The following is a 25,562-nucleotide window of genomic DNA, read 5'->3' as shown; positions in this document are numbered from 1 at the left end:
AGTGTCAGCAGATACAGTATGAGTCATCCATGCAGCTCCCTCCCCCTAACCCAGCCTTAACCCCCCCCTCCCCAAACCCGAGCCTTCTTTGGCTGGCCGATGCACGCACACACTGGAACACTTTCTCTATCTGGACAATTACAGCCAATAATCCTTCTCCCCCCTTCATACTGCAAATTCGTGCTCCATCCCTTAAAAACCTACTTGCACAAATCCCCGCGCGTGTTCCCTTGCCGTGTTAGCTCACACAGCCATTCTTTCCGCGGAACTCTATAAACAAGCAGTTCCAGATGTTACCTAGTTACGTGTTAATGCATCCGCAATAAAGTGGAAGGATATGCGTGAAAGCGTTAAGTCAAACACGGCTGGCTCTGTGGAAAAGGTAAATTTACTCCTTCTCTCTCTCGCTCTCTCTCTTTCTCACACACACACACACACACACACACACACACACACACACACACACACACACACACACACACACACACACACACACACACACACAAATGACGTCACTAGACGTGTACCACAACCTACCGATACCGGGTAAACTATTTTTAGCCTGGATGGAACTTGTCTGCTTTGCTTTGGACACGCGCACCCAGTCCACTTTTCCAACGGTCGTGACGTAGAAGGCGCGAGCACGTCACGCAGAATCGTGATCAAGTGTGACGACGGTGAAAGGTGGCCAGAAGTATCAGCGATTGTATTCAAAGATAAAGATTAACTAAGATGGTTCACACATCTCTCTTCTGCCCCGATATAAAGGTTTTAGTCATAGATCGACATTGTTAATGCAGATAATTTATTAATTAGTGACAAAGCTTATTTTGTACGTGTAAATATGGGCCGAATAGTGGGCTATTAATAAAATATAGATGCAAATGTTGAGAAAAAAGGTCATAAATACCACCAAAAACAAGAAGGAACATTCGGGAATAGTCGTCGTGTCTAATAGACGCTCTTTGGCGCATGCGTGATAAGAGAATTCCTAATCTTTCACACTTAGTAGCATTTTTTGCGAGCGATGGAATTTATTTTTGTAACTGCCTAACCAACGGATTAGTATTTCACGATTATAAGAGCATTTTGGGGGACAGAAAGACAAATAAAAAAATCTACCACTCTTTTTTAACCGAATTAAAACAAAAGCGGAAGTATCTGCAACCGATGCATCTTGCCTCGCTACACTGCTGTATGGTACAACCCTCAAAAATCAAAACAAGCATCTCCGGTTGAAAAAAAGCGAGTGTCTGGATGCTACTTTGTACATTACGAAACTCAGTAGTTGTCTCAGAAAAAGACTTTTATCATGTCGAATATGGAAAGTATCCTTTCATTTGTACTCTTACGTACATTTGCCTAGCAAAACCGTAGCTAGTCATAAGCTGGGCTTAAGCTAACTCTTTCATACATGGAAGTTCTGCTCTGTTGTGTCGTTATGAGCAAAAACCTGACCTTGTTTTCACGTTTTTCTTTTTATATTTGGCTAAATTTTCGCTAGCATCATGAGAACCACTGACTTGGGTTAAATAAGCTAGATGTATTCAGACTCGTCCTCATAGCATTAAATTGTAATTTGGATTTATTACCAGTGCTCTGCTAACATGAAACAACCCCTTGACCAGCTGCTCAAGAACACTTGTTCAACCTGAAGTTTGCTGCCAAGGAGCTACAGCGTAACTCCAGGAAATGTGATAAAGAGGAAAAGTCAGAAAAAACTAAAGTGAAGCAGGTTGGTTTATTACACTTATTAGAGTCTTGAAAAGCTGGCCCACAGTATAACTGCACCGCGTGTTACACTGTGTGTGTATGCTGTGTTTCTCAGGCTATCCAGAAGGGTAATATGGAGGCAGCCAGGATCCATGCAGAGAACGCCATCCGGCAGAAGCACCAGTCCATCAACTTCTTGAGGATGAGTGCCCGGGTGGACGCTGTAGCCTCTAGGGTCCAGACAGCTGTCACTATGAACCAGGTCAGGACTGTGGGTCATGGGTTTGCAGGCCACTTCTCTTGCTTTTCCACTGTAATGTAAACGATGACCACCGAAAAACTCTTTTAATGGCATACATTAAGACAGAGAATGTTCCCTGGCTTGAGTTGGTTGTACTTTGCTTTTTACGTTCCATTCAAAGTCAAAATCAGTTTTGCTTCTCTTGGATTGCAGTGATTCTAAAGAATGATATAAGTAATTATAGTTGTGTACTGCAACTATTCCAGATATTTGTCACACATTCAGATGTGTAAATATAGTGGGGGTTTTTTTTTTTTTCATTTTTAAAAGGTTATATATGTAAACCAGATTTCATCGTAGCCTTGCATGTGCTATGACATCAAAACCTCTTGTCCTACATTTACAAGGAGTGTGCTCGTTCACCACATCAAATGTTATGCATGTATTTTTTTCACTGTGCATGTTCTGAAAATGACATCTTATTTCAGAAGAGGTGAAAAGCGCAGCCACTTCAGAGTCAGGCAAAAGGGCTCGCAGACATGCAAACAAAAAGACACCAATAACATAATGTCATTAGAGGCGCTTTAGACCTTGTGCTATTAGCTCCTCGCTCTTGTGAGAGTGACGGCCTCTTTTAAATTGCTTTAATTCAGCATCACTACAGGAAAGGCACCTTTTCACAGAGTAAAGCGTAATAATGTCTGCAGAAATGGAAGGAGTGCGTGAGATGTTACAGCCGAGCAACACCTCTGAGCACCCTTGTGTGTTGCTATAATACCGCTGCCTCTCATTAAAGCTAATGCCATCGCATTTATTATAAACCCATTTACCGCAGCTTGTTTACCTAATGGTAGGTTTGTTTTTGACTAGATTAATCTTTAATCAGCATCATCCTAGAACTATTAGAGGTGCTTCTAGTGTGAGAGAGTCATGATAGAGTGTCTAGTCAAAAGGGTTAAAGTGACACCTAGTGGACACGTTGGAAAACAGCACCCAAGCTTCAGTGGTTTATTTCATGTTTTGTTTTCCCAGGTGTCAAAATCCATGTCTGGAGTGGTGAAGTCTATGGATGCTACACTGAAAAGCATGAACCTGGAGAAGGTTAGAGGCTGTTTGCAGCATATGGCACAAAAACTATTCAGGAAATTTCTATTCGTTAATTCGTTTTTTGGGCTCACTGTGTTTCTGCACAGATCTCTGCACTGATGGACAAGTTTGAAAAGCAGTTTGAAACTCTTGACGTGCAGACAGCTCAGATGGAGGATACCATGAGCAGCACCACCACTCTAACGACGCCTCAGGTAACACTTCCTGTTATCTCCCAAGAAGGAAACATTCCTGAGCCCTTGTTGCTGCTTATGCATGCAGGATCACTGCATACTTATTCAGTTGTTTCATTTCTAAAGGCCTTTTTTTTTTTAAATTACTATTTGCTTGTTGGGTCCCTAGAATGAAGTGGATATGCTGTTGCACGAGATGGCTGATGAAGCCGGGTAAGATCTCTACGCTGTCTAAAAGCATTAGGAAAGAAATTGGCAACTGCAGTGTATAAAATGAACTGTACTAAAAGCTTTATTCAAATGACTTTCATTAAGATCGAGGATGCACCTCTTTCACTGTTTACAAGGCTGCTTTGAAACACAAAAGGCTCATTAATATTAATTAATTAGATTTTTATTTTTCAGTTTGGATCTTAATCTGGAGCTTCCTGCAGGCCAGACCTCTTCACTGGCTTCATCTGTGGCATCAGCAGAGCAGGTAAGATATCCCAGTAGAGCAGGGCGATATGAGCAAAAATATTTATCACAATATACATTTGAAAATTTGAGATAACGATATAACTGACGATATAATTGACACTAGACAAAATACTTTACAACTCCACAACTTTATTAGTGCAATGTATTTTCACTTAAACAAGCAGCTGTTTTTTATGTGCATTAAAGTTATATAAAAAATTTAACTGTGCAAATGCAAATTCCTTGCTGACAGTTTAACCAAAAGGCATTTCCAGTGGAAATTGGCCGACATATCCTCAGCATAACCATGTATAATATCCACAAAACTTAAAAAAAAGAGGTTATACACACACAATACGATAATATTATGTTGAAGCACAGTACGTATCACTCTGCGAGGCTCCTGCCTACGATAGCCGTAATGCTCCGAAAATCCATCAAGTGGTGCGGGTTCGTAGGCAGGAGCTTCGCAGAGTGATACGTACTGTGCTTCAACATAATATTACCGTATTGTGTGTTTGACAGATTTTTGAGCGACGTGTACCAAATAAAATCGTTTAGAGGTCAGTAAACACAACCACAATTCATACATAAGACACACAGGATTATAAGGGGCACTGTAGATTTTCAGGTAGCATGCTCTACCAAAAATAGTGCTTTGTTGTGTATCTGATGGATGAAAGCTAAACCAGTTCCACACCACTGAAGTTGCAGCATTTTTACAAACCAATTCTGGTTCATTTGTTTCATTCAACGATCCGCTTTCGCCCTTCTCATTCTCCATCGCCGTCATGCTTTTTCTGCATTGTGTGTATGAAAACAAAGGCACTGCGCATGCGCGTTTTACCCGTATTCTATCGCGATATTTCATTTCTTATCGTTGCCCAACATTATACCGGTATTACCGTGAACAGTATGATATGGCCCAGCCCTATATACCAGCTGTTAAACATCCATCCTTTAGAGCAGCGGTCCCCAATCCCCGGGCCTCGGACCGCTACCAGTCCGTGAGTCGTTTATGTGTGATATCTGACAGGGTTTTATTGAAGCGAGTCATCAGCACGACCCTCTGGTGGACAAAAAAAAAATCTGTGCCAAATCAAGCATGCTGATCCATCCGCTGTGCCGATCCCACGGGGCAAGTGAATGTACCTACTTCAAACCCATAAGTATGCAGGTCACTCTGTTATTGTTAAGCCGAATTTATGGTTCAGTGAGGGCAGCGCAGCCGGGGATAGCCCATCTACCTGCAGACCAGTGTGTGGGCTACTCTTGCTTGTGCTGTGGAGAACAGTGTAAGTGTGAAACTGAGTGTAAAGATCAATGAAAAGTGTCCACTGACCCGCTGTCTGTGCTTTTCATGCTGTATTTTTGAAGTCACTAAAGGTTTTTTTTTGCGGTTCTCCAGTTCCCAGTAAACTCCACTGTTGCTCCTTTCTCTATTCCAGCCCACTTGTCAACCAGTCAGCATTTAGCGAACGCATATGACTTCCGCTTTCAGTGACATGCAGTTGGAATTTTGGAAAACTGCAGAGGAGCAAGTCTGTGTTGGGTGAAAACCGTGATACACTCGTTGTCTGAATGGTAGTGTGTACGCTGGAGGACACGTTTACGGGACCTTAAATTACGCTTTAGCCTGACTAAACCATCAGAAACAGACTTCATGAGGGTGTGCTGAGGGCCCGATGTCCTCTAGTGAGCTCTGTGCTCACCGCCCAGCATGTGGAGCCCGATTTGCATTTTCCATAGAACACCAGGATTGGCAGGTCCACCACTGGTGCTCTGTGCTTTTCACAGATGAGAGCAGGTTCACCGTGAGCACATGTGACAGACGTGAAAGGGTCATGAGAAGCTGTGGAGAATGTTATGCTGCCTGTGACATCGAACATTGATTCTGCAGGTTGATCATTTTCTTTTTCATCAAACGATGTGACATCCCTTCACTCCTAACGCATTACCTCGTCCAATCAGTGTAGATATCGATGTGATTTACTTTCCCAGTGAGATCTGATGTGTTTTCAAAGTGTTCCTTTAATTTATTTGAGTGATACACGTTCTTCACATGCCATTAAGGGTCAGTCAGTGGGATCTGTGGAACGTGTGAAGCCACAAAAAGGATCATCATTTTCTTTCCTGTTTAAGGAAACTTGTCTTTTATTGAGGTTTTCTTCGGTTTGTTTTGTCCTTTTTGTTAGTGTGATTACTTTGTTACTCATCTTTAACCTCCTAAGACCCGAACTCTTCCATTGCATGCATTTTTAATTTCTCTTTGATATTTGGGCATATTGGGGCCTGATGAATGTAAAAACAAAGAATTACCACATTTTTTTTCTTACCTTTTCCTGTTTTTAAGAAAAATAAGAGCCACATGTGAAGATATTTGTTTAAAATTTTGATAGAACAGTAGCAGTAAAATGTCCTCGTAAGTGGATATCAGGCCCTTGTAGAGTAATTAAGTATTTTGGTCTAAATAACCTAAAATGTGATGTCCACATATGTGGACGCCAGGTCCTTGGAGGTTAAAGAATATTGCTGTCTGTCAGGCTTAACCCTATATCCCTCACACAGTTACAGCAGTGAGCTGGTTGGATTTTACTTAATGGCTCACCCTCTGTTTCACTGTATTACATTTGGATGAAAATTGCTTGAAAACCAAGAGATTGGTTAGCGCCCCCCTGGGAACAAGTGCTAGGAAAAAATGTGTATTCCCAGATAGCAAAAGATAGCGAATGAAAATTTGAATTTCAATCATTTAGCAGGTTTCTGGAAGTTGCAAGGATTTTGGATCGCCAGGTGGTCACTGACTGGTTTCCGGGCATGCACGACTGGGAAGATAGCTAACAATATCTTAGTACCTGCAGCCCTCACTAGGATGACCTGCTGTCTGTTGTTTTGAAAATGTGTACATGATGCTGGCTGCAAACTAAATCTACCTACAAGTATAAATATTTAAAGGAGCCGGAACATAAAAGATTTACAGTTTTAATAACTCTGTTCTTTTCTTCAGCCCTAAGAACACACAAAATCAATATATCGAACTGGACTATGAATGATTGAAAACCAAAGCTCCTGTAATAAATGTTTCCTTTGACCTAGCTGTCTCCATCTGCTGATTTCTCTCTCGTCTTTCGTGCCGTCATCAGGATGAGCTCTCCCAGAGGCTGTCCAGGCTGCGAGACCAGGTGTCATAGTGACACGGCGAGGAAAACAACAAGAAGGAGCAAAAACACGGAAGGGCCAATAAAAACAAAAAGTGCAATGTGCCTGCAGGCTTCATGCCCTCCTTTATATTCTTTTTTTTTTTCTTTTGAGAAAAGCCTGAAAGCAGAAAATGATGTTTTTATAAGAAAGCAGGCTTTCAGTCCTGCAAGTGCGTACAGCTATTACCTCAGTCTAAGCTGGTTATGTTGCATGTGTATATAATGCAAAGCAAAGTAATATATTTATTTATGTACTAATTTATTTCCTAACTGAATGGATATTGTAAGGGTGTACTTTTACTGCTACTGCTGACGGTGTTGACACTTTTGTTTTTTGCTTCCAGTGTCAGCTTTGCTGTCGTAATACAAAATTCTCCAGGTGAAATAGTTTCCTTGAGTATTTAATAGAATTTTCTTCATGTAGCAGTAACCACTCCAAAGGCTCACACCGCACTGCTATTCACAAACGCAAAGTCATTAAAAGTATTGCAAAATCTCATCCTTGTCACTTTTTTGTTGTTGTTGTTGTCCTTGTCATTTTGTGTTTTGGATGAAGTATGCAGCACACATTCCTCTCGGTCTCTCCATTTTTCTGCGTGCCCCTCCCTCTTTCTCTTCTTCAACAGGGAACAGATGAGAGGTCAAAGGTGTCACCTGTAGAGGAAGCAGCCTTCTGCCACTCGCATGCCAGTACCTCATTACACACACACACACACACACACACACACACACACACACACAGTGTATCTCTGGGAGGGAGGCACATCCCAGCTGGGAGCCATTACAGGTGCCGTCCTAACACACACACACACATATATCTTCATATGAACACGTTCGCAACCCTGTAGCGAGGGGAGCTCTCCGGAGTGACACTCGGTCACCTCTGACCTCTTTTGTGTCCCTCCTAATCATCATCAGCACAAACTTAACTACATCCACAATCATCATCATCAGTGCTCGCAGACTGATACGAGTCTCTTGTTTGCGCTTGCTTCCAGACACTTTGATGAGTTTGAGGTCTGCAGTACGTTTGAGCACGCACCCGCTCCTTTAAGTCCTCAGTTCTTCTTATTTTCCACTGACCTCTGTGATCCAACAGCTGTCAGTCATTTTTTTTCTCCACCGTTTTTTTGGGGGTCTAAAATTCAAATTCCGTGTTCCTTTTGTGGTAAGAACCACAAAATGTATTTGATACTTTTGTGTGTGTGTTTCAATTCTAATTTTAACCCTCAATGGCCGTCTCTTTTCTTTCAACATGATTAAAGCTGGGAGAGTCTTTCACCGCCTGCCCCCTCCACTGTGTGCATCTCAACATATGTGCAAGGGATGTTTTCACCAGATGTGCAGGAGACAACTCCTGTGTGAGCAACACCGCAGGGAGAAGCCTGTGTTTGTATGTGTGTGTGTCAGGTGTTGATACCTAGCAGCTCTCCCCTCCAGTCAACACCTCCCTGTCCAGGTTCCTACAGGAGTGCCACTTGCTGACAGGAAGGGATCTGGTGGGCTGTGGGTTGTGTCCCTGTGGCTGACCCTTCTGCTTGTGCACAGGGTGTGTGTCTGCATGTCTGTGTTGGTGGATGAAAAGCTGCTCAAAGCCACAAATGCTGGCTCAGCGAAAAAAACTAATTGCAACAGGGAGGATTGGTTAGACTTCCATATGATTCATGTGCAGGATATGAAACAGCGAGTTTAAAGAGTCATAAACTGGATTCAGCAGGAAGAGATGAATACCAAAAAGTCCCAAATTATTTTCTGGAGAATTAAATAGAAGGAAAAAACGAATTAATGGATCCCTAAAGAGTTGATAACTTCCTGATAGTTCCCTTGAAAGTGCTAAAAAATATGGTACTTATTATAAAAAAAACTTGTTGTACTTGGATAACACAGGTTTATATAAACAAAGATGTTTTAATAATCATTTAATTGTTCCAGGATAAGTTTCAGTACAAATTGTTTTAATAATGCAGTTTTGTTATTGTTCAAAAACCATACAGTGGTGACGAACGCAAAGAAACAAAAATGAACTAATACCTAATGAAATAATTAGCAATCATTTATCGTTTAATTTAAATTAAATTAAATTAATCTAGTTTCTTACAGGAAACTTAATGTTAAGCTGTTTTTAAGAAATCTCTGATTTGCAACATGAATGCAAAAAAATAATTTAATTGTTTGATCAGTTTTTATTATTTAAACCATTATAAAATCCTGATGTTGTACTTTTAGAGTGTACTGTGATTAAATGCTGAGAAATGTAAATAAACGTAACATCTGCAGTTTTAAATATAACACATACTTTTTCAGTGAAGACCACATTTGCCCATCACGTGTGTCTTACGCTCATCTTTTTTGAGTGTGGATGGTAAGAAGACCGATATTTAAGGTGGCACAGTACATGGAAAAGTGCAGCGCGGCCTCCTTTTCCTCCTCTCCTCTGCTTGTCTTCCTTCCACCTCTCAGCTTCCCATTTTAAATATTCAATTACCACGCGTGAAGGGTCAGGTCAAACACAGGAAGCCGAGCTGATTGGTTCTACTCAGATATCGATGGTCGTGTGTGACCAATCGCTGCTGCTCAGGGCTTTGCCCAGCTGCTGCTCTGTGTGTGTGTGTGTGTGTGTGTGTGTGTCTAATCGTTCCAGACCACGGTTTCCCTGGGTTTCCACTCACCTCTTGACCACTGTATCCTGTCAGACGTGTAAACGCTGCTTTTAATCAGTTTTACCGTCTCACACACACACATACACCCAATGCAGCTGACCCTGTCCATCCCTGCTCTGTAAAGCACGCTTCATTAAGATTTAACTGATCTCCTGCTCACACACCCCTCTCACAACCTCTGTCAGGCACACACCTGATCCTACCAGCGCTGTTAACCCCCCCAACTTAACCCTCACCTCACCCCATCATCCACCCTGATATCTCTTACACTGAAACAGCTCTTCAGCTCAGACATGCATCCTTGACTGTATGTGCTAAGCTTCCAAATCTGCGTTTGACGTTATAATTGATAAAAATCAAACAAATTGGAAGACCATGTGTTAAAAAATAATAACCATAATTCATCATACTTTTTTTCTTTTTCTGATTTGCTCTGTTAGCCAAACTGCAGAATTTAACACATTAAAGTAATAAACTCGACACTTTTGGGAAGAATATGTTAGAAATATGGATGCGATTTTCCTTAGTGGAGAATCTGGTGGACCAGAATCTGGTCCATTCATCTTCTTTCACTTATCCAAGGTTGTTTGAGCCTAGCAGAGCTGTCACAGAGCAAGAGAAGCTTGGTGGAACCTGGACAGCTCGCTGATCTGTCACAGGGCTAACACAGCGAGAGACAGAAAACCATTCAAACTCACATTTACACCTACAGCCAATTTAGAATCATCAGTTAGCCTGACTCCGTACATGTCTTTGGACTGTGGGAGGAAGTTGCAAAGAACCCCCACAGACACAGGGTTAGCATACAATGTCTGAGACGGGTGCACAGTATTCTGCGGGACCAACATCACCCTGCGCGCCACCTTTTCCACCTGCTGCCCTCAGGGAGAAGGTACAGGTCTATACAGGCCAGAACATCCAGACTGGCCAACAGCCTGTATCCACAGGCTGTGAGGCTCCTGAACTCTCTGACCCCCTCTCACGGACAATAACCATATCCAACTTCTTAATAGCACTGAACTTACTTGTCAGGTTCTCATGTTTACTTGTCATGTTCTCATGTTGTTGCTAAGGATTGTCTTATTGCACTGGAGTCACACTGGGTTAAATATTTACACTTGGGTTTTAAGGGGTATTTATTATTTTCTTCATTATTTTATTTACGGGTTGTACGGAAGCCCCAAATGCAATTTCATTGTTCTCTGACAATGACAATAAATAAATAAATACTAAATACTAAATACAAACTCCATGCAAAAAGGCCCCGGGCTGTGCGGTGACACTACTAACCACTACACCACTGCACCTCTATAGAAGTTAGGTCACCCCAACAATTTCATTTTGCACCACATACCCGCTAAACTCCTGTCAGTCACATCAAATTCACTTTATGTGCTTTATGTTGAGTCCTGATACTTGTGCACTATTTAATTTATCTGCTGTGCTACTATTGTTACTTTATAGCTTCTTAATGTATCGAGTGCTTACATCATGCTAGCCTAATCCCACCCCAGCTGAGTCCAGCTGTGCCAGAGGTGTCTTCATGTTAAAGAGTTTTTCCTTCCCGCTGTCACCACGTGATTACTTGCAGGGATCATCTGATTGTTTGCGTTTTCTCTGTAATGCCTTACCATATTAAAGCCTTAAAACTGAACTAAATGCTTTATTTTCCTGTAAAGGGTTGGGCACACTGAAATACAATCAAATATGAGAAATCTTTATTGCATTTGGCATCTAAAGCATCCTTTGCTAACACTTTACAAAAAGGACACTGAAAAAAACTCCATAATGTTATCCTAGATAGTGATTAATAAATTATCTAATAACTGTTGATTAGTCAGTGGTCAAGCCATAACTCCACCCCCAACCATCCTACGGAAAACTGCAGATTATACAGAATTTATCTGCTAGATTTTTAACTTTTAACTAGAACAAAGAAACAGGATGACATCACTGGCATTTTTACGCTGCCTCCCTGTTTGTTTTAGAACTGATTGTAAGAGCTTATAGTATCAAGGACCTTCATGGTCTTCCTCCCGCCTACACGTCTCACCTCTTACTACCATATGAACCAGTATGTATCCTGAGAGCCATGGGCAGAGTTTTTAGGGGCCTGGCTGAAAATGAAAAGAGAGCATTTGAAGTCAGGGCCTGGGGGCTCTGCAACAACCTGCCCAAGGAAACTGGGTCAGTGAAGTCAGTCGTTGCCTTCAAGTTGAGTCTTAAAACATGCTTTTTATTGATTATTATGAACTGCACGGGTCACTAAGTACATTTAATAATTATTAGGGAAGCACTGATGAATGACTCCCTGACTCTCGGGTTGCTCCTGATTTGTTCCTCACTCGTTATTTGTCGTCTCTTGTGTATTAGCCACGTATCGCTTTGCTGGTAAGGTGATTCTGGCGTAGGCAGTGAGGATGAATCGGTTAATAAGGTGTTTGTCGATAGTTGTTGACAAGAAGGTTGTATTCTTGACAACGAGGGAAACAGGAAGAGAGATCTACCGAGGATTTCTGCTTCTGGAATAACGTTGTTATAGCAGTGGATGTGGCAGAGCTTTGTGTGTGAGGATTGCGTGTGTGTATGTGTGTGTGTGTGTGTGTGTGTGTGTGTGTGTGTGTGTGTGTGTGTGTGTGTGTGTGTGTGTGTGTGTGTGTGTGTGTGTGGTGCATATGGTAAAATACTCTGCAGGTCTGCTGTTAGTCACACTTCCGCGTCTCAAATTGAATTAGCGTTGACAGCGCACAGCGCCGGCCGCGTGTATGTGTGTGTGTGCACCGGGGGCACTAGCTGTTGGCAAGCTGTCCACGTGTGTGTGTGTGTGTGTGTGTGTGTGTGAAACACAAGAGAAAGACGGCCTTTCCCCCCTGAAATCAATTATACAAGTATAGGTCTGTGGATGTGGGGGTGAGAGGGGCACATCCTGTAGAAGGCAGCCCAGACAGACAGCACCATCTGGGGCAGCAGGCGGGTCAACCCTTGGTTGAGACATGAAAGAAGCAGAGGCTTGGATAAGAGGAGAGGAGAGTACAGCCTGGTGCTAAATCACTTTTTTCTCTCCACCCCACACCCTCGCCTCATCCTCTCATCTGCCATCCGATACATCAGCCACGGAGCATCATTCTCACTCAATCACTCTCTGCCTCTATTCCTATTTCCCCCTCTCCCCCCTCTGTATCTGTCCCAGGAGTGATAACCTGTCATACACAGGAAGCAAAAAGAGGTAAGAACGATCTATCCCTCTGCCAGAGATAGGGGCAAAGAGAAAAAGAATATCTCACATCTCTTGTTCCAAAGGGGTTGATGGCTTGTATTAAATAAAACCAATGCCAGAGACTCTTTCTCTCTCACACACACACACCTGTAGAATCACACTTTAGCCTAACAGACAAGGGGAGGAATTAGCAAACACACACACTTTCTCCCAGGAGGAGTGGAGCTGCATATAATAAAGGGTAGAACGTGTTTTTTGGACAATCTTTGTGCAGAAAGTGCTTTAGCTAAATGAATGCACTGTCACATAGCTGCAAGTGTGTTAATTATGTTGAATCCCTTTTTTGGGGGGCTTCTTAAATTAGGAGATCCAAAGATAAAGCATGATACATGGACTGGGAGAAATGATCTTAAGTATAAATTTGGGAAATGAGGGAGAATGCAAGAACTGGTTGGGTGATTAACACTTTTTCTGAAGAATGGCATGAGTCTGAGGCCCAGATGGAACATGCAGAGGAAACCCCAAAACTCACACACACAAACATGGAGGCCAGCTGCCAGACCACATGTTAAAATAGTTTGTCCTCCACTCATCTAACCTCTGCTCCTGTAAGACAGAGGCTTGTCAGGGAGCACATGCCAAAGTGAAGCCCCCATGACCCCCGTCTACGCACACGTGTGGCCGTACTGAAAGGTATACACGTGCATATAAATAGAAATCTAACTCATTGAGACTTCTTGCGCTGCGTCAGAGAAGAGGTTTTGGACTATATCTGTAACTAGGAGGGAGATAACGATCACAGAGAGGAGGAGAGGAGCACTTTCACTGTAACTGTGCAGCGTACGCCCGGTCGATGGGGCGGTAGAGGAGTGCTTAATAACTGTTAAACTGCTCTTGCTTTTCACATTACTCACAGAGTGTAATTCAATTTCAGCCACAGCTGGTTTCACTTTTAACTTTACAGCTGAGCTCAGTCATGTCCCATAATCTGACCTGATAAATAACCAGCTTTTATTGAATTTGCAGAGAAAATAGGGTCCAGTATAAACCTTCACGAGAGACACGCAGAGGTGAACACGAGTTTGGCTGCAGGGCGTTTAAGCTGAATGAGCATATGTGTGTGTGTAAGTGGGTGTATGGCAACTATTATTAACTGGCATACACGTGTTAGTGGTGTGTGTGTTTCATGTTTTTTAATCTAATGAAGGCAGAGTATACTTACACGTTCCGACTCTCTGCTGAGCCTCTCTCCTGTTTCAGGATGCCATTTCACATGATTGGAAACAAATGACTTCGGGGTCACATTTCTTTCCCTTTACTGCCTGTCAATCACAGTGGAACAGTCCAGAAAAAATCAACACACAAAAAAAACACAAGCCACCCTTTCTGTTGTTTCATAAGCGCAGCCTCCATGTTATTTCAACCAGAGGATTATGCTGACTCAGTATAAGGCAAATTCATAGAGCGGATGAATGGGCAGATATGGATATTCTTCCACAAGTTGATGAAAGGTTAACCCAGCTGTTACCTTCAACACGCTATGGGGTCTAACCAACACAGCAAAAAGATGGATAGTAGATCCTGTGATGTCACCCACTGGTTAGTAAATTTATAAAGCCTTGAGCTCAACTTTTTCACATCGCCATATTGAAAGCGGATATAACGGGAGAGCACGGGACACCACACAGTCTTTGGCTAATGACTTGTGATTGACAAGTTGTTAGAACTTGTTGACAAGTTCTTAGCCTAAGAGCTAACAAATTGTCAACGACTTAAGATTTACAAGTCAATGAGCAAACTAATTTGTCCTTTCTGTCTTAAATTATAATCAGATTTCACAAAGTGAATTTCATATTTTTTCTGTATATAAAACTAGCGACTCAGCCCATGAAGTCACCAGGAAAGTGTTTAACGAGGGAGCTAAGGGCCATTTTCTTATAGACTTAGCCTACATACAATACACATCCATCTTTTAAGTGGTTTTAAAACACGGTTTCTTTAACTAGCCAAGTAATATCCTGCTAAATTATAATCTGTAAATACATGTAACTCTCATTACTGAGAGTCGAAGGAACTATTGTTGCTTTTATATTCTTCCAAGTTTCCAATTTTATGCTAAGCTAAACGAAGCTAAGATAACCTAAGCTAATCATGTAAGAACCCTGCTTCCGGGTCCAAACTACTCTATGTTTATTAAGGTTCTATTTAATCTGAACAAGCCCCTAAAAAAGGTATTGATAACTGTCGGCCTATCTCGGTTTTTATTACCACTGTTTATTTTAAAGCTTCGTTTTAAAAACCTTACAATGTAACTACAGCCCAGCTCACACGGCAGTATATTAATGACTAACCCCTTATTGTGAATGGATTATCTCTGTTGTTCTTCTGACTGAAGTTTGGTCCGTTTACAGCATCCTGCCATGCGATCGCATTTGTCCCTAACCATCGGGAACACCCGCGTTAACTTATCGAGTGGAAAAAAGTTAACGTTCATCCTCCAGCTTCACTGTGCTAATGTGTTTATATTATGCTAACCATAGCTGTGTAGACAGCTAGCCCAAATTCAGTATCCCAGCAAACGTCACTGCTGTTTAGTTTCCTGTCCTTATTTATGTCGGAAGCAGAGCTGTATGTCTTAATTTTTTCAGAAGTCTCTCAGTCAGAACATGGTATATTATGTTAAGTGGAAACTAGCGAGCTAACTTCCTGTTAACTTCTAACGCCATTAAATTTAATAAATTCTGTTTTCATGGATGCCTGGATGTTAAACTTAATTGTTACACCTGGTAGAGCAGCCACACTGATCATTTTATTAAAGATGAAAGAATTTAAACAGTTTTTAGCTCTCAGTGATGCTGCAGTGTTAGTTTGACTTTGGGACCTGAAGTGGAGTTTGGACCCGGAAACAGTTGATAACGTCAGACTTAAAGACCGGATACTTTTGCAGTTAGCCAGGTAGCTTTTTTTTTATTTTTTATTTTTTTTATTTGTTATATGAATTCTGCTTTCCAGATGAAATTGGAAGACAGAATTTACAATTCCCAGTTAGAATTTTCATCTTGAACAATTTAAATCAAACGAAATTAAAAACAATAAAACAAAAAAATTCCAATTTGGAAAATCGGAGCAGTCCCGCAAACCCCAAATTAACAATCCAAGATGGCATGAGCGAATGGCAGTAAAAGTGTAAAACCTTTAAAAACAATTAAATTGAATCTTTACTGCCACTATCACGTATTTGTGACTTGCTAAATAAGCCATTCACGGAGTACTGATCAGGATCTATCCATAAGCGTGCTGCAGGGGTGTTTTTAACCATAAGAAAACAAGTATTGCACTGCTTTGCTAGTGACATATGACTGGCTCTACCTCCTGAGAAGCGAAACAAATCCTGTTTTTTCTTGCTTTTCTGACTTTACTGCTGTAACGAGTTCTGAAATCCACCTTTTCTAGGTGGAACATAGACTAGCGGCATATTTCTCCTTCTATTGGCAGAAAAATTGTTTGATGGACATTGATGAGGTACAGCTGTTCAGCTTTTTGACCATTACAGGTACACCATTCATCGTGGACTTTACGTAGTAAGACATGATACTATGAACACTGCTATATGCTGAAACCAACAAGTATAAGCCTACAGTGTAAGTGTGCTCCTTCATGTATTAATTCACAATGTGCAGTCATGGTAGATGGCTGCCCCCAGCTTGGGCCTGGTTTTGCCAGAGGTTTCTTCCTGTTAAAAGGGAGTTTTTTCTTCCCACTGTCACCAAGTGCTCACAGCAAAGGGGGTTGTTTAATTGTTGGGGTTTCTCTCTATTATTGTAGGGTCTTTACCTTACAATATAAAGCCCATTGAGGCGACTGTTGTTATGATTTGGTGCTATGTAAGCAACACTGAATTTAACCGAATTTTATCAAACACAGTTTTAGCTATTTCAGACTCTATGAATGTGCGTCAAACCTCTTGTTTATCTTTTTCAATTTAGCACACTCATATTTAGGCCCACATGCTCATGTTATCTTTTTCCTTCTAATATCTACCACAAGCGTGTGCCTGCTTCACTGAAGAGTGACAGGTGCAATGTTCAGCCCTCCTGGTATGAAAGCAATTTGTCTAATTGAAAGATCAGGAATTAGAAGGGAGTTTAAAATGATTGTCCTATGCAGGCCAAATGGAAATGACAGACAGTATCAAATAACCTGTCCAGATTATGTTGGTCTGCAGACAAAGAGCAGGCTGTTTGATAGCGGCGCACCTGACCATTCACCAAAACACGGGCCATCCCCTTACCGAGATCCTCAATTAACTTCTTCCTGCTATTTCCACGTCCAGCTCACATTAGCTCACCGCCATGCTCGGCTGTGACAAGTAAATTGCTGTTTGGTTATGACCGTTTGTCGGGAAACAGGCCATTTCCCTCTCCCTCCCTCCCCACTTTTCCTAAACTGCTGTTCCTAGCTCTGCTGAGAGGGAGGAGAGAGACAGGGATGAACGGGTGCTGGTTTCTGACTGAGCTGAAGGCAGGAATTATCACATCAGTGGCTGAACGGGTGTGCCCCATTTGGTATGAACGCAAAAAAAAAAACCAAAACAACTGTGTTGTGTTGGCCAACGGTAGTGATAGCTTTTCATTTGACTCTGAACAACACAACAATCAAGAAAAGAGCTGATTTAAACTGTTTCAGGGAGCAAAGCTCTTGTTCCGAATAAAGGGCTCTACTGAATAACCATTTCACCTCCATGCATCTCTGATTAGCCTTATTATTGGTAATAAAATGCAGGAATGGAAACTGGCTGCCTGGATTCTGGCAGCTGTGGTTCTTCCCCTAAAAATCACACAGAAACCTGATGAGCTCATGTTATTAGTCAGGGGTGGCCAGGCCTGACGCAGAGATTCAAAAACACAAAACATGCTTTTGTTCACTTTAAATGGACAGCGGCAGATAATTGGAACATAATGTGCACCCTTTCATCATGTCTCCTTCAAACTCGCTTCCTGTTGCTCAATACTGCATGTGTGCTTTACTCTGAAATACATTTGGCATTTATGTTCAAGCAGAACTGTCATTATGCGTGTGCTATGTGTGCACTGCCGTGTTTGAAAGTGTATAAAAAGACCATTTGGAAGTTGTGGAGCTCAACAAAAAGCACGAAAAAACTTTAATGGGCACTTATGGTCAGTTTAACAAACACGTTCATTATAATAGTTCTGTTACATACCTCATTGCTGATGCTCTTTGGTAACACTGTTACAGCCCTTGATGCAGTAAAACTGTGGACTGAACTGTCAAAAGCAATCTGTCCCGAATAAAAATCTGCATCCTGCCTGAACAGGAATGTTTCTGTTTACTCCGTTTTTGGCTTCTCTGGCTCTAGACGAGATTGCAGAATGAAAAGGAGCTGCTCGCAATCTGCCTCGGGATCGCTTGTTTGTGCTGGTAACTCCAACACGTTTGTGTAAAAGAGTTTATAAATACAAAGAAGTCCCCACAGCCACATTTCTCCTCTCAGTCGGATCAAGGAGGATCAGCCCTTTCTGTTTTGTGTGTTCAGTTTTGGGATTGTTATGCTCAATGGGCCGGAGCCCGCAAGTGCCGTCCAGCCGTCAGAGGCAGTGGTTGGTGGTCGGGAGCCAGGGAGGCTGGCGCAGCAGACAGTCTGTAGTGTCTTCGGCTAGTTTGGGGTGCCGGGAAATGGCTGCAAGCTGGGGGTTCAGAGGGAAGCTGTAGCGGTAGAGGCAATACGGGCTTACAGTGTCTGAGAGATGTGGGGGGAGAGGAGAGCTCTGAGGGCTGAGAGGGCAGTGTAAGGGGAGTAGGCAAGGAGACCCCGGGGACTCGTGAGGACACGGGTCCCTGCAGTGGGGCGGTTTCTTCCCCTGCAGCGCAGAGAACAGCGGGAGGTCTGTGAGAGGAGGCAGAGGGGAGAAGCCTCTCAGTCTGTCTGCTCCCAGGGAGGAGAAGGCTCTGCTGGGCAGAGGGGAAATGCTGGGTGAGGTGGTGGAGGTCTTGCTGTAGAGGGGGAGAGTGAAAGCGTGGACAGCGGCGTCCTGGCAGGACAGCGGGTGAAGGGATGAAGATGAAGAGATGGGAAGGAGGCTCTTCACACTGCTGGTGGGCGACCCTGAGCTCCCTGTCAGCGGACAGGACAGGAAAAAAATAAGACACTGAATCAACACGGTAAAAAAGTCAAATCTCAGAAGTAAATAGAGCTGGAGCACTTTACCTTGGAGCTGTATGGTGAAAGGCTTGAAGTCCAGGCTGAAAGGGCCTCTCCAGGGATATGACTCGAGCAGGCCATCCAACACTCCCCTGCACACACACACACACACACACACACACACACACACACACACACACACACACACACACACACACACACACACACACACACACTTATTTATACATACTGTAAAAGCAATGAAAAACGTTATTCCAGGTATTTAAATTTTGGTACTGAGAGGTGTGAAATTCTGCACTACTCAGCTCAGCTTTATTTGTAGGTTTTATGTGGCTTCAGATTTCAGTGGTTGAACTTTAAATCCCTCTTGGGTCCTTTAGTGGAGCACTTTCAGCTAAATAAAAAGTGTTTATGTTCAGCGTTCAGTGAGAGTTTGCTATACCTATTCCTTCCTGGATCTCGGAAGCCTTTGGCGAAGGGGTTCCTGTCGATCTTCAGTTTTGTAATCTGGCCCAGAGGAGAGGAACAGACACGGGTTAGAGTGGATTTGTCAACGGTTGACGTGCTTAAGCTAACAATGAGCTCAGCTTTTACAATAGAGTAGAGTGGCAGAGCACCCCCGCGGGACTGCATCTCCCAGCAGCACCCAAGGCGATCAGCCATGTCAAACAGGGGTTCTTGCAGAAGGGGTTCAGGGTCGTTCAGTTTTATCCTGTGCTTTAATAGGCCGTGGACGGCTGCAGTCGGCGCAGTCACAGCTCGTTACTGCGTTTCTGTAATAACACGTTCACTGATAGTAAAATGAGCCCTGATGAAAAGAGCTGGCAGTCCCTGCGGAGGGCTCTGTTACTGGAGGAATGGTAGCCAACAGCAGGGTCAGGTCCCCTCGACGGGAACACACACACACCCTCTCTGAGCAATTGGACCAGCAGAAAATCAGAACACTGCAAATTTATGATTTGGCTGCGAGCACATGGAACCGGGCCTCACTGGCTTCACAATGTGGACATTTTATGAGGTCAAGCAGCCTGAGCTGTTCACTGGAACATCATCATAACAACCGTGCCAAGGAAGAAAAGGCTAAACATCTGTTTTTTGATCAAATCTGGCAAACAGTAGTAACACAGAGTCACTGACTGATTTTTCTTTATTAAACATCACTTCATTTTGTTAATGTTCCAATTCATGAAAAAGTCAGATGTTTATTAAAGAAACAATCCAACATTAGTGCGCTTAGTTTCTGAGCTCAAACCTTCTGTTTGTGAGAAGTATTGAGAAGTATTTCAGCACTGCTGCTGAGTGTTACCTGCTGGTTCTGGTAGGCTGTGACTGTGGTGAACTCTGTTTCTGGGAAGGAGAAGCTGTGCACTCCGTCAGCAGGCAGCGACTGGATCTGAGACAAGTCCATGCGAGGGTTGTGTTTGATGATGTGCACACGTGGCTTGTATTTATGCATCGACTGAAGAATGATCTGCATCATGAGACGAAGAATGAAAGGCTTTTTATTTATTTATTTTTTAAGGTGGACATCAATTTGGAATCATCTTTCAGATCAGAAACGGACATGTCAAGTATTACAGCTGCATGTTCTTTTTTGTTTTTTATATAAAAAAAACCCCTTTAAAATAAAAAAAAATGCAATTTTGTAAATCTGTCATTTCCATTTTTTGTGCTAACAATCCAAAAAAATAAAGAAAGTTCTGGCAAAAACTAAATTTTGCTGTACTTTGTAGTTTTTTTTAAAATGTAAAACAGATTTTAAAATAAATTTCATTCTTAAAAAAAGGAAATTAAAAAAGTGGATTTCAGGCTGTTTTAGATATAAATCTTCTTCTGGTGCACGACAGTAGGTTACATGATTAACAGGATAATGAAAGGAAATATCCAAGTCTTTAAAATACAATTATGAAGAGCTCTACGTTTTATAAAAGTATTTAGCACAAATGTGCCTTTCATCAAATAAACCTAATAAAACATCAAATATGGTTAAATATGTCATATTACTAACAAAGGTCTGACAAATTATTAGTAATACACTATGGGTTACATGTGACCTCTTTGCGAACAAAACAAAATATATGAAACAATTATTTTGTTCCTCATATATTGTTATGGAGTAAAACTGGTCTCCTAGAAGGTTGTTTGGGGGTTTTATAGCACAATTTTTTGAGGTGGAATATTAATATGATCATTTTTTTAATATATATTTGGGAAAGTAGATTAAAAACACTGAAAAGAGTCAAAACAAATAAACATGTAAATGTAACAGCACAACTGTAAAAATTTGTGGTCCTAACATCTCGAGCAGCTGTGTTAAACTCATTTTGCGTCGTGGGCCACATACAGTCCACTTTGATGTTAAGTGATCTGAAATGGGCCGGGTCGGTGAAACAACATGATAAATGTGTAAAATCATAGAAAAGGCTATAATAGTTCACTGTTCTGTAATTATAAAGCCTAAATCTCTTCTTAATACAGTTTAATATAAACAGACTATCCTGTAATTACAAACGTTTTTGTTTTTTAAATTATTGTGGACTCATTAAAATTTTCATATTATTTGATATTTAATATTTGAAACAGTAACTTTCCTGTAAATTTAGCTCTTTATCTGTTAGTAAATTACTGTGATGTTGTATGATGAAAGGCGATGGAGGTGGAGAGGTTTTATTAATAGGAAAAGCTGTAAAATTTATGAAATTAAAGATAGAAATTTAAACTCTATCCACTCCTTCCCATTTTCTATAGCTGCCCAATGGGCCGGCTTAGAGTCTTCAGCGGGCTGATTCTGCCCCCCAGGCCTTATGTTTGACACCTCTGATCTAGACTATTTCTTTTCACAGGAGAAAAGCCCAATAAAAAAACGGTAATGTGATATATGAGGTTTCACAGTGGAGGGAAACGCTTTCTAAAATAAACTCAGCACTTACTGACAAACAGCAATATGTTAAGAAAAAAAAAGTGAAGACAATAAAGTTAATTAAAAATGCGTAAAATGTCCATTTGAGATTTTACACTGACCACGAGAGATGTGGATTTCGAGAAAGTTATTCTTGTCTTTTTTCTTTTCTTTCTTTTTTTTTAAACATGAAATTAATTTCATAAACACACAAGTTCCAGCGTGGACGTATAAACAGCAGGATCGAGTCGAAAAGCCTCCAGATGCCTCCCTGGTCACAACATTTGCAGATTGCTAAATCTTTCGCGGTAAACTTTGGAGCTGAGAAGTATTTCCGCTTCCTTCCTCCCTCTAAGATATCCAGGTTTCCCCTCGATGTTACAAATGTGTAGGAGAGCAGTTTAAGGACTGAAACTCTCAACGCAGTCAGAAAAGCAAAAGCAACACGCAGAAACACATAAAAATGATTAAAAAGATTTGTTAATATCATGATCTAATACACAAAAATTAAAGAATGATCTTCAGCACATACGCTTTAAAAACGAACTCCCTTTTAATCTTAGTGCATCTGATCCTTATCCAAAGCAAGAAGAGCAACAGGAGGCAGCGTGTGGGTTACCTACATGTCCCTTATCGTCCATCTCGTTGTTGGTGAGCTTGACTCGGTCAAAGCTGATGACCTGACGCATCCACGTCTCTCCTGCGCACGGGGAGTCCGGGTGCACGTAGATCCGCGGCGAGATGCAGGAGTGATCCGTGTTTCCAGCCACCATCCACTGCGAGCTGTGGTACACATACCTGCGTGGAGGAAAGCGCGTGTAAGTAAAAGGAAAAAACAACAACAACAAGAATAAAAAAAAAATCGGCGCTCACCTGTAACGTTTGGAGTCCACGGGCATGACGTCCATCGCGATATAATACTGCTGGCAAGGGTCCAGATTGCGCACCTTGACGCGCACAGAAGGAAACATTCTCCTGATGAGAGGAGAGGAAAAATAACAAGAGAGAAGTCGTGTTTGATCTCTTTAATGAAAGCTGCTTAATAAAACTGTTAAATGCGTATTTGGCCATCACGGATTTCAGTTTATAGCGACGTCTTAAAGACAAGAAGAGGCCGAGACGCTTCTGCTTCTGCCGGCCAGGTTCACAGGAAAGTTCAGGGACCTCCAGGGGCCCTGAGGGCGTCGTCACTGTCCGAGATTTACAGCGCGTGTTGTCGGTGATTGAGTAAACGGAACTTAGATTTCCGCGCGCAGTCATTTATCTGAATAACTCATTTATCTGAGCAAGAACCCGATTTCTGCGAACCTGAGATAGAAGCTTAATTACACTCCCAACAACAAGTTTTCTCTGTGCAAACGATGCGTCACATAAAAGAGATCTTACAGATCGGCAAATATGGGTAAAATACTAAGCTAAGAATGATTTAGAAAACGGTTTAGTTCATGAATATGAGTTAATTCACAAAAGCAAAAGTAAGTGACATATTTCCACGTGATGAAAAGCCACTTTCAGTTTTTGTTCTGAACCTCATAATTTGTTTTCGTTAGTTTAGGGAGTGATCTTATTGTACACTGTTGTTCTTCTGCTCGCCTCCGATTGGTTGTATCTTGATAGAGCGTTTTAAAATCCTCGATAAAGCCGCACCTGTGACCGCAGAACAGTTAATGTAATTATCATAGCCTGATAAGCCCGCTCCACATTGGATTTTATTTGCAACAGACGCTTTAATGAGGAAGCACACCTTCAGTTATCATTAAAATGTAGACAAGTCTTTTTTAAATTTATTTGCGGGGGTAATCCCCTTCAGAGGCCCGGACTGAAAACTAAACCGACGGGTTTAAATTGCACTAAGATAAAGTATCTGATTAAACTGTCGTTTTAACTAAAATCTCAAACTGTGGCACTAAAAACATAACGGCCAGACTGCACTGTATCTGGTGATCTACAGAAAAACGGCTGTAGCTCTTTGCTTGTTAACGTGGAGGCAAATACAGTTGGAGTTTAAACGTTTTAAATAAAAAAGCTGGTTAAAGTTGGTAAAATCAGCAGGAAGACGGCTTGTGCGGGGCTAAGACTTCACACGAACTTCTTTGAATTTAGTCTTTCTTGCGCAGATGTTTTACCTTCCGGCTTTAGTGATGATCATCTCGGTGCCGATCTCGTAGAATCTCCTCCACAGCTCGGAGCCCTGCAGCTCTACTCGGACCTCTCTGTCCGGCCGACAGTCGCTCTCCTTCGGCTTCTTCTCCTCGCTGCTCGGGTCAGAGTCTTCAGTCTGTGATCTGTCAGTCTGTCCCTGCGGGTCACAGGCTGAGGGGTCCTCTCCCCTCCTCGGTGTCGGACATGCTTTCTGTAGCTGGTTGATGGGATATTTATTCTGGTCTGAAAAGTGGGGAAAGGAGTGAAAAAAGAGAAATGAGAAAAAACACAGAAATGTGTCTATTTTTTTTTTATATTTAATGGAAAGCCAGAACTTTGGAAGCTCTTTTAATTTGGGGAAATTTTAAAAATTGGTAATATTATAAATCTTATTTTACTTCATGAATGTTAAAGTTCCTAGAGCGAGCTAATTTTAGCCCTATTCCTCAAAAGCAAGTTCACGTGATAACTCTTGAGTTTTAACTGATTGAATATATTCTAAATCATGAGAATTTTAATTTTTGAGAACTTTAAATGTGGCCTAAAGATGAAAAATCAACTGAACCTTGCAACTAGAAAGTTGTGCGTTTTCTGTTTTTTCCCCCAAAATTGTGCGTAAAAGTCCTTCAAATAAAAAGCAGCAGGGTGCTCTCGGCGGTTAAGCAAAAGTGTCCTCACCGGGAAAGATGCTCCTATCGCCGCTGGTGTCAGCGCTGCTCGGCTCGTGCTCCTCCGACACTTTAATCCTCTTGCAGGGCTTCCCGACCAGCGCCTCCACCGAAAAGGCGTGAGCCCGGGAGCTCAGTCCCTGCATCCTGGTGGGAAACACCGTCTGTACGGCTCCTGTATTCCCCCGAACTTTAACTTCGTCCCGCACAAAGTTCAGCCTCCTAGCTCGCTCAGAAGAGGACAGGCAGAGCAAACACCAGCAGCCGCAGCACCTCAGGGAGCTCCGCGTGACGCTGCGTAATTAAACCGCTGCGTTCCCATGTGTTCTCCGAGACGCGCGCCCGCATCAAAAACACCTCCCTGATTATTGGCACGCCTCTTCTCACTACAACATTTCCCCCCTTTAACCGGATCAACTTCTCGCCTTCCCTCTCTCACAGAGAGCTCGTTCCTCCGGTTCCGCTCTGCGCGTCATAGAGAAGGAGGGGAGAGCGCGCATTCCTTCACGTGCGGCCCCGCGCCGTAGTAGACATCCACCTAAACTCTAATGTAACCTGAAATTCATATTAACTGAAACGAATGAGAATAAAGTGAAATAATAAAGAGTGAAATAATGACATTCATTTCATAATCAGTATTTTTGCGCTCGACGTTGGAACTTTGGAACCAAAACAAGCAGCCATTTGGCTCAATACGCACCTGAATTAAGCTTATCTGAAATATCTTTTTGTTTCTTAACGTTGAGAGAAAAGTAAAAGGACTCGATAGATGTTGGATATTTTTTGCTGTGTGTTACTTTGGTCTCGGAACAGCCTGTAGGAGCATGTTTGCGCGCCTCACTGTCCTCAGAAATTCAAAATTCTTAGGTCAGTTCATAAATTTGGGCAGTAATCTTCGACTC

At 42.1% G+C, this 25,562-nt stretch overlaps 2 protein-coding genes across 2 annotated transcripts; one reads left to right on the top strand and one right to left on the bottom strand.

Moving 5' to 3' along the window:
* Window positions 1-1,003: 1,003 nt before the first annotated feature.
* Window positions 1,004-7,022, top strand: LOC146677300 (charged multivesicular body protein 1B1-like). The gene is made up of 8 exons (XM_085420386.1): window positions 1,004-1,328; window positions 1,638-1,735; window positions 1,829-1,975; window positions 2,987-3,055; window positions 3,148-3,255; window positions 3,404-3,447; window positions 3,640-3,712; window positions 6,837-7,022. Exons 1-8 carry the CDS (start codon window positions 1,313-1,315, stop codon window positions 6,882-6,884), a joined length of 603 nt encoding a protein of 200 aa, XP_085276512.1. The 5' UTR covers window positions 1,004-1,312; the 3' UTR covers window positions 6,885-7,022.
* A 10,814-nt stretch (window positions 7,023-17,836) lies between these two features.
* tbx22 (T-box transcription factor 22) lies at window positions 17,837-25,078 on the bottom strand. The gene is made up of 8 exons (XM_085381634.1): window positions 24,671-25,078; window positions 23,977-24,235; window positions 22,724-22,825; window positions 22,474-22,648; window positions 20,258-20,422; window positions 19,394-19,458; window positions 18,997-19,082; window positions 17,837-18,903 (listed from the first exon to the last, which is right to left on the bottom strand). The coding sequence occupies exons 1-8, from the start codon at window positions 24,804-24,806 to the stop codon at window positions 18,377-18,379; spliced, it is 1,515 nt and encodes a 504-aa protein (XP_085237760.1). The 5' UTR covers window positions 24,807-25,078; the 3' UTR covers window positions 17,837-18,376.
* Between the last annotated feature and the right edge of the window lie 484 nt (window positions 25,079-25,562).

The sequence above is a fragment of the Rhamphochromis longiceps genome, linkage group LG2 (assembly GCF_057381845.1).
Source record: "Rhamphochromis longiceps isolate RC_006_pf linkage group LG2, R_longiceps_female_GT1.1, whole genome shotgun sequence".
Lineage (NCBI taxonomy): Eukaryota > Metazoa > Chordata > Actinopteri > Cichliformes > Cichlidae > Rhamphochromis > Rhamphochromis longiceps.
Note: the sequence above shows the minus strand (reverse complement) of the source record. Positions and strands in the feature narration are given on the sequence as shown.